The sequence below is a fragment of the Aedes aegypti genome, chromosome 2 (genome assembly GCF_002204515.2).
Source record: "Aedes aegypti strain LVP_AGWG chromosome 2, AaegL5.0 Primary Assembly, whole genome shotgun sequence".
Classification (NCBI taxonomy): Eukaryota; Metazoa; Arthropoda; class Insecta; order Diptera; family Culicidae; genus Aedes; species Aedes aegypti.
This window is the reverse complement of record NC_035108.1, coordinates 331798049-331816648: the sequence shown is the minus strand read 5'-3', so window position 1 is coordinate 331816648 and position 18600 is coordinate 331798049. Positions and strand designations below refer to the sequence as shown.

The following is an 18600-nucleotide window of genomic DNA, read 5'->3' as shown; positions in this document are numbered from 1 at the left end:
TTGTTATTTAGTTTTTCGGAGGAGTTTTTGTAAAAACTATCTAGTTCTTCAACCAATAGCATTTTCTTAGATCTTATATTTTCACAACATTAAAGAATAATAGTTGAACGATGCACAGGAAACCGATTACGATTTGATCAATAAATAATAGAGATACAGCTTAAACAAAGTGTCCACTTTATAAAATGAACAGTCTTTAAATAAAATAAATTATAAATTCAAGCAATATTTAATCGGTTGTTTGGGCACGTCTGGAGTTAATCATCAATGTTAACTTCCTTTTCCCGATCAGTCTAGATATCCGTGTAGTGTAGGTAGCGGTTGTTTCAATTGGCTAAGAATTAACACTACGGACTGCCTGTTCCGGTGGTAAAAGTCCACCTAACAGGTGACCCCTAATTAATGCGGCTTTAAGCTTACCGTGCCTAAGAATGAATGGTTAGGGGGATCTAAATAAAACCTAACCGCAAACGGAGCCTGTGGAGTACCAGGGCGCCCTCTACAGTATTATGTCCTTCCTGTGCTACCCGGAGCAATGGTGCAGGTGACCTTGTGTTTCTCCGAGATAATCGGCTGTTCTTCTTCAGTCTCAAGCCTGAGGCTAAATAAGGGTGGGATTATTAATACGTTGTAATTTAGTTTAAATTTTCACCTCTATGGTTTCGCATTATGTGTATTACACAGTGTAGTCTGTGCTTTTCGCCTTTGGTGACTTTTAAGAGATACCGTTCTGGTTTTTTTTGCTGCTGGTATTTTTCGTTCTGAGATTGCGAAAAGCTTAATCCTGCCTAGTTTGGGTAGTGGCTACAGTTAGGATAGCTTAATTAGACCAATCTTCAGCATAGAATATAAGCAACGATCAATCTTTGTGAACTCTTGCAAATGGTACAGTTCAAATGGCGCAAAAACCTTACTTTTGTGAACTTTTATCTAGGTTTTATTTTACCTTGTGGACACAGTTTTTGTTACTTTCAGAAACATGAAATGGCAAACTCCTGTGCCATACCTCGTGTATGCGTGCTCGTAAATAGCGCTGACGTTGCTACACTCATTTCTGAGTTAACAACCAGAGATGTATGTGCTGTCACAATTGATATTTCTGTTGGTGACCTCAATAGGAAATACGTCTTTCGTTTTATGGTGTATTTACCACATGATGAACCATCCCCAATGGATGATTTCAAACGAGTTGTCGTTCACTGCCTATGATAAGGCCGTCTGCTGATTGTGGGCAGTGATGCTGATACTCATCACATCATCTGGAGCAGCTCAGATATCAATTTGAGAAGCTCCAGTCTGATGGAATGCTTAAGTAGTTCAAATCTTGGATTACTTATTTCTGGGAATCGCCCAACCTTCATGGTATCTGCTAGAGAAGAAGTGTTAGACATAATGCTCTGCTTGAACAGAATCGGTCACGAGTTGACGAATTAGCATGTATCAGATGATGAATCATTATCTGATCATCGCTACATCTCTCCGTCCATTGGAAATCCTAGTGATTTGAATGTTTCTACTTCCGGTGAATTGGGACACAATTGTCCTTGCTTCGAGTGAATCCCACAATTGCTTGTCACTTTGTTCCTCACAACTCTCTTCGCGGGACGAGTTGACGTGAGGCTATTTGTAAAGGAATATGTCAGATAGTCAGGCTGCTTTTAAGCTCTTGCTTCGGCCAACTCAAGGTCTAATCTTGTTATCGCACGGCGAACGCAATTTGAGGAACTAAATTCAGTGAACTCTGTAAAACTTATATGGGTCCTTGCTATTCTTCCATTGCTGGAAATGAAATGGCTTATGTATTAGCTTGCAATGGAGCACCGCATGACTTCATTGGTTCTCAGGCAGCTATTCCAATTTCGAAGTGCTGGGTGAAGCTTTAGAAATTCTTGGGCGGCAACTCAGCACCAGCAATATTGGAATAATTCATGTCGTCTAACAAAATTGTACATTACTGAGCCATCCCAAAGGTGGCTAAGTATTTAACAAATCTGTCAAAGCAGAATTGCAGTCTCTTGGTTACAAACTTGACTGGCCACTGCCGACTCAACTATCACATGGCAAATATTCAGTGTGTTGATACATTTGTGTGTGATAGTTGTGATTCCGACTATGGAACTTCTTATCACCTGATATGTAACTATCCAATCTTCGCGTAATTGCGATTCCAATTTCTTGGTTAACACTTATTAAGTGAAACTGATTTCAGAAACCTGAATCTTCAGGACATTCTGTTATTATTAACCCGCTGTGGTAATGAGCTATAGGCTCTCTTTACGCTCATGCGTTTTGCAGTGTCCTTTTTAGGGCGCTGTTCGAACCCATTGTGGTATGGAGCTACATGCTCTCAATTCGCTTATGCGATTTTTCCTCTTCAAGGGACCCCACTCCTATTTCCTCCCATCTTTCCCTTCCCTTTCCTCTCACATCGGGTAGGTGATGAAATAGGCTCATATATGGCGATGGCACAAATCTCCCAAATGGCGGGGAACGTGCCTCTGGAGCCGGCCTTCTGATAATAGCATTTTGTTAGATCTTATATTTTCACAACTATAAAGAATAATACTTGAACGATGCACAGAAAACCGATTACGATTTGATCAATAAATAAAAGAGATATAGCTAAAACAAAGTATCCACTTTATAAAATGAACAGTCCTTAAATAAAATAAATTATGAATTCATTGGAAGTTATTTGTTGGAATCATCATCCTTTCTTGTGTTAAAAAACTAGCTGTAACTTAGGTAATACCGGGTTGCTTTCTTAGGTAATACCGGGAGTAATGTTTAGAAGAATCTGAAATGGGATGCTTGAAAAAAATCACAGAAAAAGAAGTCGTTATCAGAGTTAGGTCGTGCATTTCTTGAGTTAACCAATTATCGTGATCATCAAGATGGTCCAAATTTACCCTTATGCTATTGGAACAATAACTACATCACCTCATCACGTGATGAGCTCTTTCCATCAACTTTCAAGGAGCAATGTTATAGATATTATATGATCTACGATTAACTCGTGATTATCTTTGGCTGCGGGTAAATGGATGATCGCCGAAGAAGAATTTTGTTCGAGCGCTGTAATGGAACTGCCGATAAAGTGATCAATTATCCCAGGGAACCGGATATCCAGTATACACAAACATTGGTCCAAGTCATCCAAAAGGTCTAAAACATTTTTTTTAGACTTGGCTTGCAAAATCATGAAGTTTAGTGTGCATAAGTCATATCTCAGTATCATACAGGCGCAGTATATATCTGCAGTACCGAATCGGTTTCTCTTAATCGACTTTCTTTTTAGATTTGTACATCGAAATTGAATTGATTTTAGGGACATTTTACTAAGCAGAATAACGAAGGATGATGAATACTTTATACTCAAAAACAATCGATCGCTTAAGTAATTAGCTGGGAGGGATGTTATAAACCATTGGGATGGAATAAACCATTAATGTACAATATAATGAATTGGATACAATACAGCGTATTGTAATTGAATGTCGAAGCAACATTATTCTTGTTTGAATATACAATTCAAAACCAATACAATAAATTGTAACAGAACACTGTATTTTTTATTGGTTGTATACCTTACAATTTTGGTCAAATTCCTATTTTCGCGTAAAACAACTGTTGCTTTTTTCTGTGTAGCTTGTCTGAAATAAGTAATCAAAACAAGTTCAGAAAGCAGGAAATGTTGGGTGAAAAATATTCAAAAAGTAAAACTAAGTAGTTTTGTAGAAGTCACTTGACATTAGCTGTAACGACGAATGCAACCATGATAAATATCTTTACTTCTATAGGAGTTAAATTATTTTACTACTGTTGACACGAATATCCGGTAAGTTGAGGGACAATCCATTCAAAATACATATTCTATGCTTTTCACCACTAATTGAAATACAGTTCGTTGAATTGTTTTTGTATTGTGCAACAATACACGAATTGCTAATCAAGACAATACATGTACAATATATCGTATTGTATTTTCAAAATGTATGAATAAGAAAATATCTATATTTGTATTGTTACGATACTTAACCACCGATACATTATATTAGAAAAATCTCATGTACTATGCAGTGAACTGTTCAAAACAATATATTGTACTGTAATTGTATTGTCATTTTACAATATCCTGTATTGTATTTTCAATATATTGAATGGTACTGTTACAATACGTTTTATTATTTTTGTATTGTATTTTTATCCGGGTACCCCAATATTTTCTGAGATATACCTGGAACTACAGTAATTTCCGAATCGATCCTGAAAGTTCGAAGCAATTTTCTTGAAAGAACAAAATTTTGATTTCGGAAATTTTGGTCTAAGTTGACGTTAGGCAAATGTAAGTGTTAATCACAATTTTTTTTATCAATAGGCAAATATAATGCGCCACCATCAAAGAGGTCGCTGGGGAAGAACGAGAGAAATGTCACTGAAAATGTTTGTTTACATCAAGAACTCTTTTTTTTTTCAACTCAAAAATTAGGTCATAATCTATCGAATACTGAACTATTTTCCATTGGTATAATCGTTTTAACCATTATTCTTGCGATACGCTTGATTTCACAACAAATTTAACCACTAACAAAGAATCCGGAAGTTTATAAACTATGTTGCCAAACACAAATTTCACAACACTTCCTATGCAGCACACGGTGCGTTCTCAACCCAACCTCCTTTTTGACGGTTCTCCTACAAGCCACTAGATGTCGAAGTGATCGTTTAGCTTTGAAAATATTAGCCTATTAGCACAGAGAACAGACGTTCATCTTTTCTCGTCAGTGTGTGTAAAGCTTGTACTGGTCATTTCAAAGTATGTCGTTATGCTCCTGTTACGTGGCGCTGTCGTCAGATTGAGAACGCTACAAATTTGCCGCTTTTTACATTTTGGCGCTAGTGTCGATATCAAAAATTGCCGCTTGTCGCTAGCGTTGCTTTGTGTGCTAATGCATTTTGACGTTCACTAGTGACATCGTGTTGTCGAAACGAGTTTGTATGTCGGGCTGTCTGCGTTGGCGGCGCTGATGTTTGATTCGAACCTTTACACATGGTTCAGATGAAATTTTGTTCGAGCCTCCATGTCTGTTCTCTGTGCTATTAGTGAATAATACCGAATCGATAAATGTATGCCCTCATATTAAATTGTACGTTTATCTTGCTGACAATGTGCGACGACCGACGAGATATTGAAGGTTGTGATCTATACAAAAAAAGGTACATGTTTCCGCCCGGGATCGAACCGGGGGCCTTCCGCGTGTTAGGCGGATGTGATAACCACTACACCACGGAAACACACTGAGTGAGGTTGGGTAACAGCAGTACAGGTTTTATGTAGCTTACATTGTTCACATCTATGAACTATTTTAGGAAGTAATTTTAACTTTTCAGAACAAACAGAGCAATTTTGCACTTAGGTTTAGAATTCAACTGTAATTGACTTCAATTGAGACACGAATTTATCGGAATTATCATAATATGATAAGATAATACTTCTAGAGATAATGACTTATCATCAATATTTATTTCGTAAATTAGTGGTCCAACCCCGGATTAGCGGGGTTGAACAAGACAAAAATTTATTTTAGACTCATTAGAGTGTCCCTCTCCACGGAAATCTTTAGTAAAAGGCGAAAGATTTATTCGACATTTGAAGAGAGACCAGAGTAACGAGAGTCTGGAGCTCGTAGGCAAGTCACAGAAGATGGGCCCGTTCAGCTAGTGATGATCAAAGGTTATTTCGCTCTTTTTCTCAAATAAACCGAGTGAGTCGAATAAGAAGCTAAAACACTGTATCCATTCGGTTTCGTCTTCACTTGTATTCACCCTTATAAGAAAGCATTGCACGTCTCAATTTTCCCCTCATTTATTACCTCCGCATTTAGTTCTCTGAGCATACTGAGCGCGCTTACTCTCTCTAGTGTTCAGTGGAACACATTTGTACAGTACCGGCGCCAATACAAACATCCCGTCCCATTTCCCCTTAATTTAAGGTTATACGGACACGTTTGCGCACATACATACCGACACGCATGCTATAATCGGTTTCGTTTCATTTTCAGCTTCCATAAATTCAATCGCGTGCCCCTTCGGTGGACTGATATCAGGCTATTTGCTGGATCGCATCGGACGAAAATGGACCCTGGTGCTGATCAACGTGCTGTCCATTGTCTCGTGGGCGCTGATTGCCGTGTCGAGCAGCACCAACTTCGAGCTGATGTATACGCAGATTCTGATCGCCCGGGTCGTTATAGGTGAGTTGTATTTTATATGCTTTTAAATTTGATTGAATTGAATTGTAAGAATAATAATCTTTTAATAATAAGTAGTATTACATTTTAATAACATATTGCTTCTACTGCATTCAGCAGTACATGATGGAATAAAGTATGCATTAACCAGTTTTTCATACAAGCTAGTCCAGTTTGGATGTCCAAATCTAAGTCTATAGTGATCCGATTAAGTTACCTTATAGGGCAAACGCTCCCTTAGTGGAGGTAGCTCCAATAATAAAGGTGAATAATGTTCTTACATGTTCCACTCTAATAAATGACTATGTGATATTTTTCTATGATGCACTATGCGAAAATGATACAAGCAATAGAATAATATACACGAAATTCGATAGTTAAGCTTAATGTTCTTATGAGTACTTACACAGTTTTCAACTGAGAGCTTTCAATGTCAATTGATCATTTTGCATGTGAATATCGTGTGGCAGGTACGAAGATACTCATTACGATAATTATGTTCAATCTGGCATTACGATAATTATGTTGTTTCTTAGGAATTCTCGGATGTCGGATGGATCTTAGCTAATTATAAAGTAATTTCTAATTTTATGTAAGAATGACTGACTGACTGACAACCCAGATTCTCTGATTTCCTTTGGAATTCTGAAATCCCTATAGTAATTCTGGGATTCTGATAGACATTCTAGATTTGTTATAACAATTCTGGGATTCTGGAAGCCATTCTGGGATTCTTTTGGGAATATTGAAAATCCGGTATTTGATCTGGCTATTAATCTTTTGAAATTATTCGGGTATCTTCAAGACGGTATTTCTCTAAGAATCTCTGAGATTTCAGTGAGATTCCTGCAAACTCTGGTCCGAATCTTTGGAATTCTTGTAAACTTCAGATCCCTTTGTTTTCCAGTTCCGTTGGGATTTCAGAGGAAATCTTCAATTATAGTATAAACCTTTGAATGTCTGAATGTAATAATGTAAAAGAAAATCCTTAATTCAACCACTATTGCGAGAATTTATTTTTATGTCTAAGAATTCCAAGGATACTAGCAGGAAACCTACCGAAATAACGAGATTACCATGCTTCAGTATGTTCAACATGCTGTTTTTTTTATTCACAGAGGAAGCTCAAAATTCTACCGCTATTTCATCAAATTCTAAGTACTGAAATGTTGAAAATGTTATGAACTTTATGATTACACAATTGCTGTAATCTCAAGATCTCTTTATAGGACACAGCTTTTTAGTTAAATTTCCAAAATTCTCAGAAAAAATTTTGTAATCATTTTCATAAAATTCACATTCATATAAAAGGAATGCTAGATTTATCGCAAATTTATACTTCAAATCGTGTAAAAATACATAATATACATGAATTACCCAAGTAACCAGTAAGCACGATAATGCGGCACGGTAACAGCATTATATGCGCATATAGGGTAATCATTTGATACTTGTCAGTTTTATATACGCATATAATGCTATTATAATGCCAGAAAAGGCGAAATAGCGTGCCATTATAATGCGAAGATATAACCGTGCTTCTCGGCATCACTAGTGCTCATATAAGACCACGTGAGAAACGTCAGTTGTTTTCGCCAGGTTTTTCGGGCGAATATTTTATGCTTTCGCGTACGCAGCCAGAGAGCTTTCGCGTATGCGGCCAAGCAGCTGGTACACGAGGTAAATAAATAAATGAATGAAAATGGAAACCTCGAATAGTATGCAAAATGTAATAAAATGATTGAGATAGTACTTCTCCGTATCAGACTTATTCATTTTGGTTGTTTTAATCCTTTTGAGGACTGAAATTGCCACATATTGATCCTTGTTTTATGATGATGAAATTCCTCATTTTGCGTCTCGAACCTGCGACACCTGTATTGTTGAGTTGTTGAAGTTCTGCTCCTTTGCTCCTTCGCCCACATAAGATGAATAGTATTGGAAAGAAAAGAGACCAATTTAAACCACCACTTTTCCCCGTCATAAAAGCTGCAATTGTAGTAGTGAGAAGACTTATGTTTGACTCCCTCTCACCACTATATGTAAACACAAAGCACGTGGTATATCTGTCAAAACACTGGATGGCATTTAAACAGGCCCTGTATGCGAATATAGAGCCAATATAGTGCTTATTTAATGCCCGTATGCATCAGGCTTAGAAGCATTAATGATGCTGTAATAGGGTTTCTATGTAGCGGAAGTGCTGTTATAGGGTGTGTAAGCATTTGTGGTGCTATTATAATGCATGTAAGCATTTATGATGCTGATTAAGGGCTTATTATTAGTGCTTATGGTTACTTGGGTAGTGTCCATGCTCGACTACGCGATGTATAGCGGGAATGTAGTAATATTCATATTTTCACCAACCCCCTGAAGGAAGCGCTAGTTCTTGAAGCCGCCACCATCTGTGTGGCGCTAGTGCTGAGTAAACAAATTTTAGGCTTTGCTCTCATCAAACCCCGCGCGGAAGCGACAAATGTCGTATGAGAATAAAATTATACTATTGATAATGGTTTTTTGTTGTGCCTAATAAAATGTGGTCAGCAGTTACAGAAAATTTGATGAAGTACTACGCACTTATTACCAGAATGGAAAGTAAAACATGAATGTCGCATTTCAAAACTAGTGTGTCTCGAGCCTAAAACAGTATTTTTGGACGAGCTGTCAAATCAGCACCTTCTTCAGCACCAAATTTTTGGCTTCAGTCCAGTTGTTCGTGGATGACAGCCGTTTCAGTCCTGTGATTTTCACATGATTTTTCGTGTCAATAAGCGATTATACATTATTTTTTCAGACCATAGTCAACGGCAATAGAACATTGTAAAGCTATGAATTCATTAACCATTAACAGCTTACATGTTACCTAAGGCAATAAATTACAAAAAATGCCCAAAGATCGAGCACTGCATCGCAACCTGATGATAGTTAAATCACGCATGACACATGTACCGACGAATGAATAAATTGAACAAGTTAGCATTGCTTTTTCTTTCCGATTGATGATTGTTTTGATCGCATTTCATTGACGATTCAGAACGATTTGAAAACAATCATCATCATCGATTGAGAAAAAGCAGTGCTAACGTGTTCATTTTTTACATTCCACAAAGCTCACGATGGTGCTCTTTGCTCCCCCACAGCGGATTCACATATGTGCTTCCTAAGTTACTATTTTTTACAATTTATTTTCGTAAGATAACTTGTAACTTTCAACGGGATTGAGTTATAGATATGTGTAGTCATCATGTTCTGGAAGATAAAAATCCTAAATTTTCATACAGGTATGTTTTTTAGAGAGAACACTTCCTAAAAATAGTGATTTTAAAGAACCTCGAAGCACAAACCTCAACCAAACTATGTTAAAACTTGCTCCAATCGTAAAATTATGTTCGACAAAAGTTCGTAGAATCAACTACTGTGTAGAGGTATTTCCAATAATTGTTGGTGTTCCGTTCGGTAGTTATGATTTTTTATAGCTTGAAATTATCCTAAAAATAAATAATTGATTTCAGTGACGCAACCAAGGGGGGGTTTTGGGGGTCAACACCCCCGCCCCCCCCCCCCCCCAGAGCAGATTTTTTTTAAAGATTTTTATCCAAATATACCATTTAAATTTAATACTACAATCCAAAAGCATCGGACCAGTACGTTGTATTTCATGGAAAACAAATCTCGCCGAAAACTTTCAAACAGATCGACAAAATCGTCGCCAGCAACCAAATCAAAGGAGGTGATTTGCCGTTATGTTTGTAAGACTGTTGAAACGTCAAATTCACAGCTGCTGGTTGGCTGGCGACGATTTTGGTGACGGTTTCACCGGCGACGATTACAAATCGTCGCGTTCGAAAGGTGCGAAATTTACAGTAACAGTAATCTGCCCATAACTGCATATTTGTAACATTCGACAAAAGTAGGCATTGAGTAAATGGGATACCAAGTTTGCATTTTACTGCAGTATGGGAGGGAACTGATATTTCAAAAAATCACTAAGAATTCAAAAGTGCTTATTTGAGGCTGAAATTTTGTACGACTCATATCACTTATTGGGTGAATAGTCAGAAAAAAATTCGGATAGAAATTTCGTTGCCACTGCATTATGAAGCTCATGTATAATCTCAATGTGACTGTTATGCGGTTACAATTGCCAATGTGACAAAATAACTTGGTATTTTTTTCGAATTTTCTAGAACAATCTCGCAGATTTTAGTAAGTGGATCGAAAGTATTTGTCATTGGATGACTCTCCCCGGTATTAACTCGAAATTGTCAAAAATGTCGAATGTGACTGTTATGCAGTTATGGGCAGTAATGTTCTTCAAAATTGAGGCTTTTTAATAGTAAGACCCCCAAAGAGTTTTATTAAATTGAATTTATCTTGCTTATTCTGATAAATAAACAGGTTTTTCTGATAAATAAACGGGTTTTGATGAGAATACATGCAGATATGCATGCATATTGAGACAGTAGCGCAACCAGAATTTGGCTTTAGGGGGGGTTTTGCAAACTTAAAAGTAGTTTTTTTTGTAAAAGTTATTCAGGGTAAAAAATTTGGGCAGATGTTTTTTTCTGGATTGAAATTCATTAGTTATGCATGAAATTCATCAGATATGCATGCCTATTGAGACCGTTCGACCGTATTGACAGATGATTGATGCAAATTCCGATGCCTCAAAAATCTCAAAGTTGGCTCAACATTTTAGGCGAATTTCATAGCTTTTGGAGCACGTGAATCACAGAAAAAGCAATACCTTAGTTTTTAATGATTACAAATAAAAATCCTGAGAGAGATCAAAGGAGAGAGCGGTTCCGCTAATAAGCTGAAAAATCACAAACATTCGTCTACAAGCTGGAAATGCTGATTTACCTTCGAAGAACTGCTAATAATAACTGCAATTGTTTATATTGCAACCTATTGCCTTTGAAGATCATAATGTTTGTTGAAAAACTTGGAAACGTATTTAGGGGGCGTAGAGTGATTGTGCGTGCATTCATGTAGCCTGGATAATCTTTCAAACATACTACGAAGGATGTAGATAGAATCGATACCAGAATATTGTAGCCTCGTTAAACCAATCATGCTTTAGGGTAAAATCTACGCCAATTTTCATAGAGAACGAAATATTCTTTGGAATCCGAAAGTTCTTTTATCTTCCATCACCGTCCTTAGGAAAACTTTTGGGAAATTTCGCCAGGTACAATATATTCCCTTTGGCAAACGGAATTAGTTTATATAGAAATGTATGTCTAGGGTGGACGAGAGAAGCTTAGGTTTGCAAATGTTGATTCGTTATTTATTAATTTCAATCCAGAAATAAACATCTGCCCAAATTTTTTACCCTGAATAACTTTTACAAAAAACTACTTTTAAGTTTGCAAAACCCCCCCTAAAGCCAAATTCTGGTTGCGCTACTGATTGATTTAAAGCACACCTAATTTTTAACCAAATTGATTGAAATTATGACCAGAAGTTCATTTTAACATGAAAAATCTAAATATTGGTTGACTGATTGATTTCCCGACATTCTTGAAAATATGAATAGGTCTACTGCTCATGTTCGAAAGTAGTAGGTACTACATGTTCGCAAGGTTTTTTATTCATACCAAAACTGTAGGGGATGGTACACAAATTATGTCACGCTAAATTTCAACATTTTTGACCCCCTCCCTGGGGGGGCTTGTCACGTTTTTTGTATGAGTCCTCCGAAATTTTTAAATTTTTGTACGGCTTGTCACGCTTGGCTTGACCACCCCACCCCCCCCCCCCCCCACCCGTCGGAGGGTGACGTTATTTGTGCATGACCCCTAGTAAACTTTGTGGATTTTGTTTTTGAGTAGATGCTACATGTAGTAAAGTTCAATGCTTTTTATTCATACCGTCCAATAACGTTGTGTTTGCATCAAAAACCGCCTACCCCCCAAATTCACCAGAAATTCGTCCGATGGAAAGATTTTGGGCTATAATGAAGGCCAAAGCTCAAAAATCATCCAAGATGTTTAGAAACGAGCTGGAATTGAAGAAAGCATGGATGAAAGTGGTCAAGAAGGTTGGCACAAAATGTAATGAGGGGTCTTAAGGGAAAGGTGCAAGCTTTCAGCGAAGCAAAGGACATTGAATAAAGTAATTATGCTGAAACATAATTCATATGTATAAGTTCACTCCCTGGAAGTTTCAAGACTTAAATTATTTTTTTGCCGAACACATTTGTCTGGTGCATTTTTTCGAGTACAGGCCTTAGTATGAAAAAACTTACTTTTGCAAAGGGAAATCGCCAGAGGTCGCCCATTGACCTCTATAAAAATTCTGAACAAAAGCATTTTTTGAACGAAGAACATTGTCGAAGACCGCGAAGGAATCCGACACTAATAACGAAGTAATCCGACAGGAATAATAATAATAACAAAATTGAGCAAAATCTCCGGATAGGGCAAATGCACCATTAGTGGTGCACCTAATGGAAAACAGCTAAAACAATTATCGTTTTCAACTTATCAGTCGAAAGATTTCACATCCTTCTGTCATGTAAATGAATTAAAATCACGATTAATTTGGAATTTCTCTGTAAAAAGCCTTGCACCAATAATAGGAACACTGTTCCTTCAGTGGAGGTATGTTTTTAGAGTAGAGCTTTCAATGGCGCATACCATTGGTTTCTTATAGGACCCTCCATTATGAGTACTGACGCACCACTATAGGTGCAAAGGAGCCAAAATGTTTAAGCAAAATGATTGTTTTAGATAGCTTTACGATTATTTTTTGGTGGATTTTCGCATAGTGCATCATAGAAAAATATCATATAATATTTTGTTAGTGCGATACACAGCAAAAAATTCTCAAATTTACATGGCACGTAATTCTTTATGATGATCATGTAAAACAAGTTGCAACTGAACATTCAACGATAATTAATGTAAATTGTCTCATTGCATTCGATAATGCTTGCAAACTTGAGTGAAACTGAAACATTTCATGATCTTCCATCCAACATTCGCAAATGTTGCATGCTTTCTTGCATCTTGAAAGTGGAATTGCAAACAAGAATTCTCGGTTTACATGATTCTACGATGAATATTCTGTCAAAAATAATGCACATGGATGGATTGACGGCTTGTCATTCCATGTGCATTATTTATGATTGAATTTTCAGCGTGAAAATCATGTAAACCGTGCCGTTTTGCATACAACATTCTTCGAGAGAAGACGTTTCGAGTTCAATATTAAGGATTTTGGTAACAATGTTGTACATAATAGATGTGTTTATAGGTTTTATCATTGAATAATACATGAGAAATGGCTTTGCATGATTGAGGCTAATATTACGTTACGTGTAAATCTAAGATTTTTTTGGTGTGGACATGTAAAAAACACTACTTTTACTAAGGGAGTGTTTACCCTAGTCAATGCTTTATATTTTTTTTTTTTCAAACATCGGATTGCTTTGCGGTCTTCGACAATGTTCTTCATCGTAAAAATACCTATCAAGGTATGCGCTTAGAATTTTTATAGAGATCAATGGACGATCTCTGGCGATGTTTCTTTGCAAAAGTAAGTTTTCCCATAGTAAATCCCAAACAATCTTTGAATTAGTTTTATCGATCGAGCTGAAATTTTGCACAGTTGTTATGAGACCAACATGCAATCCAAAAGGTGGACTGGAGTGAGAATTTATATTTTTAACTAGTGGTCCCGGCAAACTTCGTCTTGCCATCAAGTAGGCTGTTGAAAAACGCCATGGAACGCTCCGTGCAAAATTGAAGTTCCGTTCACTCCTGTTTTTTCAACTTTCCCGTTAAATATCCGTTACTTTTTATATACACAAACACGTCGGAACACTTCAGGAACATAACGATAGAAGAATAATTCTAATCCGTCGAGCCGTTCTCAAGCCATTTCGTGACATACAAACACCACTCCATTTTTATTTATATAGATATAACCGTGTCCCAGGCTACTGGTCAGTGTTACCCTGGATTACATTAAGTCTGCATGTATTCAAAAAAAAAAAATTCAAATTACCTATGCTGAAATATGTATAATTTCAGCAATTACAGGTAGGACTCGATCATCTGAAGACTCGATTATCCGGAATTTTAGACTTGATTATCCGGAGTAAGTTTTTAGGTATTCTTGATTTTCAGTGTTTATGCATAAATTTGAGATAATTTTATATTGCAATATTCAATATGAATGGTTTAACAGCTTTGAACGCAGGTAGGTAAAAAGGAAATTAAAAAAGGGTATTTTGTATGCTAGTCATTTTTTTTTCCTTTTCGAGATCCCTAATGCTCTTATCAATATTTTTTGGCTACGCCACTGCATCATATAAATAAAACAACACAGAAAAGATAATATTTAAGTTCTTTTATCGAATATTTTATTTTTTCTTTTAGTTATTCGATTACCCGGAGGATTCGATTCTACGGAGTGAAAAAAATCGATACTCCGGATAATCGGAAATCAGTTAATAAACTGCAAATAAATTTATTGAAAGATCTGAACATTGATCTCCAGTATAATTTAAAACAATACTTTAGCTTATTTCGTTGACAAATAACACAAAGCTTAAAATTAAAAAAGTAAACAAACTCCTTCCTTCTACATTCCAGGCCTGGTGATCGGCTTGGTGAGTGCTCCTGCATCAATTTACTCAGCAGAAATCGCCACACCCAGCATGCGAGGTCGCCTCACCGTACTCACGTCCCTTGCGATCGCCCTAGGCATCCTGATGATCTACACCTTCGGCTACTTCATCCCGGAAAACTTCCGCTTGGTGGCCGCCATTGCCGGGGGATGTTGCGTGTGTTCCCTGTTGATGTTGATTCCGCTGCCCGAATCTCCGGCATGGCTCATGTCCAAGGAACGGGAATCGGAGGCAGAACGATCGCTGAAGAAAATTCGAGGATTTGGAAACTGTGACAAAACGATTCCGGAAATTGAACACGAGCTCTCGCGCTTGAGAGATAACGTCGAAGCGCAAAAGCTGGCCGGAAAGGAACGGTTCGTGGATCTGATCAGGCAGCCTCAGGTCTACAAACCACTGGGAGTGATCATCGGATTCTTTGGGTTCCAGCAATTTTCTGGAATATTCGTAGTGGTGGTGTACGCAGCAAAAGTTTCATCGGAAGCGAGCGTTTCGATCGATCCCTTCCTGTGCACAGTTCTGATTGGGATAACTCGTGTTATCGCAACAACCTTGGTAGCCTACATTTTGGACACCCTTGGACGCAAGCCGCCTTCGATCTTCTCCGGCGTGGGAATGGCCGCCTGCATGTTCGGCATTGCCGCTTGTATTTTCCATCCTCCAGCGGAGAATCTTCGATGGCTCCCGACGTTCCTCATCATTACTTACATCTTCACCAGCACCTTAGGATTCCTCACGATGCCTTTTAGCATGCTAGCCGAATTGTTCCCACAAAAAGTACGCGGACCTGCTTCCGGAGTGACCGTATTCTTCACCTATCTGATGTCGTTTGTGATCATCAAACTGTACCCGACGATGGTCGAAGGTATGGGCAGTGCCAATGTGTTCATCTTCTACGGAGCCGTATCGCTTCTAGGTGTCCTGTATGTGTGTTACATAGTGCCGGAAACGAAAGGAAAATCTCTGCAAGAAATTGAAGACTACTTCCGCGGAAAAGTGCTGACCAGGCGATCGAGTCAATCGGCCGATGAGGACTGCGCAGATCTTTCATCATCCGCCGAAGCGTGAGGTCATAGCGGCGGCACTACTAAACTAAATCGCACGTACTTAAAAGATCATTTCTCTTCATATATGGAAAGCATTTCGGCAGTTTGTAGTTTTGTTTTGATCGACGAGCATGTTTTAATTGCTGATGGAGGCAACGGACAATGATGGAAAGTTATCAAAATTCATCAAATGGTGCCAATTGTTTTGAACTCATTTAGACTTCGTAGATGATCCAAGGGAGATCGTTGATTAGTGTGAGCAAATTTAGTTCAATTAGCAAAAATTGCTGCATGAAGAACAAAAAACACCGCTTGATTAACAAGGAATTCAATTCCATCACTCAAAGCAGTTACCGTACTGTGATAGATTTAATACTTTACTGTTGTTAGTTAACAAAAAATGTTTTAAGTAGGCAACAATTTTTATCCAGTGAACATTATGTTTGTAAGTTTTAGACTAAACTTTAGCACAAAAATATATTGTTTTCAACATTTCCGCTGATTTTTATTCTTAGATGACAACATTTAAAACGCCGATTTCCGGAAAGTTAATAAACTTGTATACACATAAAGAACAGTATAAGTTATGTATGGTTGTTATGTAAAGATTTAGATTATCATTTGGGTATATAGATTACGGTTTGGGGTGTCAATAAAAATTAGCAGGGTTGGGAAAATTTATGAGATTCACACTACATTAGGTAAGCGTAACAAATCACAGTCAGCATAGCCAGTGAAACTTACTCCTATAGCTGCTGTAGGCATAATGCCTTGAAAATAGCAAAACACTCATTCTAAGGGCAACCCAAAACTACTGTAGAAAATGTTCTATTTCCCGTTGCATTTCCCGCATTTACAGCCTTCAATGACACTACTGATTTAGAGAAATTCATGTATTGCTGTGTGCGTTTGAAATGCAAATATCAAATGCGGGAACACCAAACGCGGTAAGATTTTCTACAAGAAATGCGATGTCAAAGATAGGTTTTTCTATCTAGGTAAGCGATGATTTAGATAATCGTTGCTAGGAGTCCTTTGGTTAGTTTGTGTTACCGCATTTGGAGGACATTTAGTCAAGATTTGTACCTAAAATACAATCAGCAATACTCAACGCGTCGCTCACATAGCACGATAGAATGGGGCTTTGCACAAAAATGTACCTCTCCCTTTCACTCTTTCACGAAATTTGTAAACAACAAGGCCAGTAAAAGTCAAATTCTCATACAAAATCAAAACAGTGCAGTGGCCTATAGTGTGGTGGGATCGCATTAGTATTGTAAATTTAGCACCTTATCGAACGCGACGATTTGTAATCGTCGCCGATGAAACCCTCGCCAAAATCGTCGCCAGCCAACCATCCGCTGCGAATTTGACGTTCCACCAGTTCTACCAACATAACGGAAAATTACATCCTTTGATTCATTTGCTGGCGACGGTTTTGTCGATCTGTTGAAAAGTTGGCGGCGCGTTGGCCATGAAACAGACAGTAGTGTTTGGGCAAGTGACGAACACTTGTTTGCATTTATCGAGTAATATCGCATTTATCGAGTAATAGGCTTGATTAGGGGGCCTTTCTTAGCCGAGTGGTTGGAGTCCGCGGCTACAAAGCAAAACCATGCTGAAGGTGTCTGGGATTTCCGGTCGATCCAGGATCTTTTCATAATGGAAATTTCCTTGACTTCCCTGGGCAGAGAGAGTATCATCGTACCTGCCACACGATATACGAATGCGAAAATGGCAACTTTGGCAAAGAAAGCTCTCAGTTAATAACTGTGTAGGTGCTCATCAGAACACTAAGCTGAGAAGCCAGGCTCTGTCCCAGTGAGGACGTCATGCCAAGGAGAAGAAGAAGGCTTGATTATATCATGGTCGCATCACAAAACATTTCGTACTTCTAGATCCTTACCCTATCCCAATATCCTTTACATGACAACTGTGGAGATACAGAGGTTTACTCGGTCTCTAGTTATAATGGTTGTTTAACTAACATACCTTCCTTTCCCAGATGACCGCAAGGACGTGGCTGACGCCATGATTGACTTTTGCATTTTGAGTTCTCGATTTGTACACATGCCTCGATTGGTGCCAAACCCCCTTCATTAAATCTCTATACAACTTCGATTGTTCTGATCAATCACATAGTAGCAACTATAAATTGTACGATCATTATTTATTGTTTATTAAATTGTTCACTTTTCTATACTAATAACTTTAAAAGAAAGAAAGGCCCTTTCAGTTATTTTAATTAAAAATCTTTCTCATTAGGGCACCACATTTTTTTATCTTTTCTAAAAAGGTATAAAAATAGAAAATTTAAATCTAAAGGTTCATCCGGAATGGATCTATTACAGAACCTACATCGCCAATAAATGAATGAAGATTCACGTAAAATACCAATCTGATCGAAAATAAGTGAGGTTGTCGATAAATCCATCAATCTGAAAATTAAAACAAGCAAAAACAAATACAAAAAAGAGATTATCAAACATGATAAGAGAACAAAACCTTTGCGCCCTTTTTTCAATTTAGTAGAAAGTGCTCATCGTCCTTCGTCGTCTTGCATTCCGAAATCGATTCTGTTTCGTATACTAGGGTCGATGTTCCCTTAGTGGACAGTCCCCTATAGTCGCACTAGTGGCTTTTTACGGCCGTTTTGCTATAAACC

At 37.7% G+C, this 18600-nt stretch overlaps 1 protein-coding gene and 1 non-coding gene across 4 annotated transcripts in view; one reads left to right on the top strand and one right to left on the bottom strand.

Moving 5' to 3' along the window:
* Positions 1–16429, top strand: part of LOC5576051 (facilitated trehalose transporter Tret1-2 homolog) — a 28057-nt gene extending 11628 nt beyond the window's left edge. For all 3 annotated transcript variants that reach the window (XM_021845966.1, XM_021845965.1, XM_021845964.1), the window contains 2 exons: positions 6063–6254; positions 14855–16429. In XM_021845966.1, the coding sequence (XP_021701658.1) occupies positions 6063–6254; positions 14855–15957 (1295 nt within the window). In that variant the 3' untranslated portion in view covers positions 15958–16429. The remainder of the gene's footprint in view (positions 1–6062; positions 6255–14854) is intronic.
* Positions 5223–5295, bottom strand: Trnav-aac. The gene has a single exon. It is a non-coding gene; the product is annotated as a tRNA-Val (tRNA).
* Positions 16430–18600: the final 2171 nt, after the last annotated feature.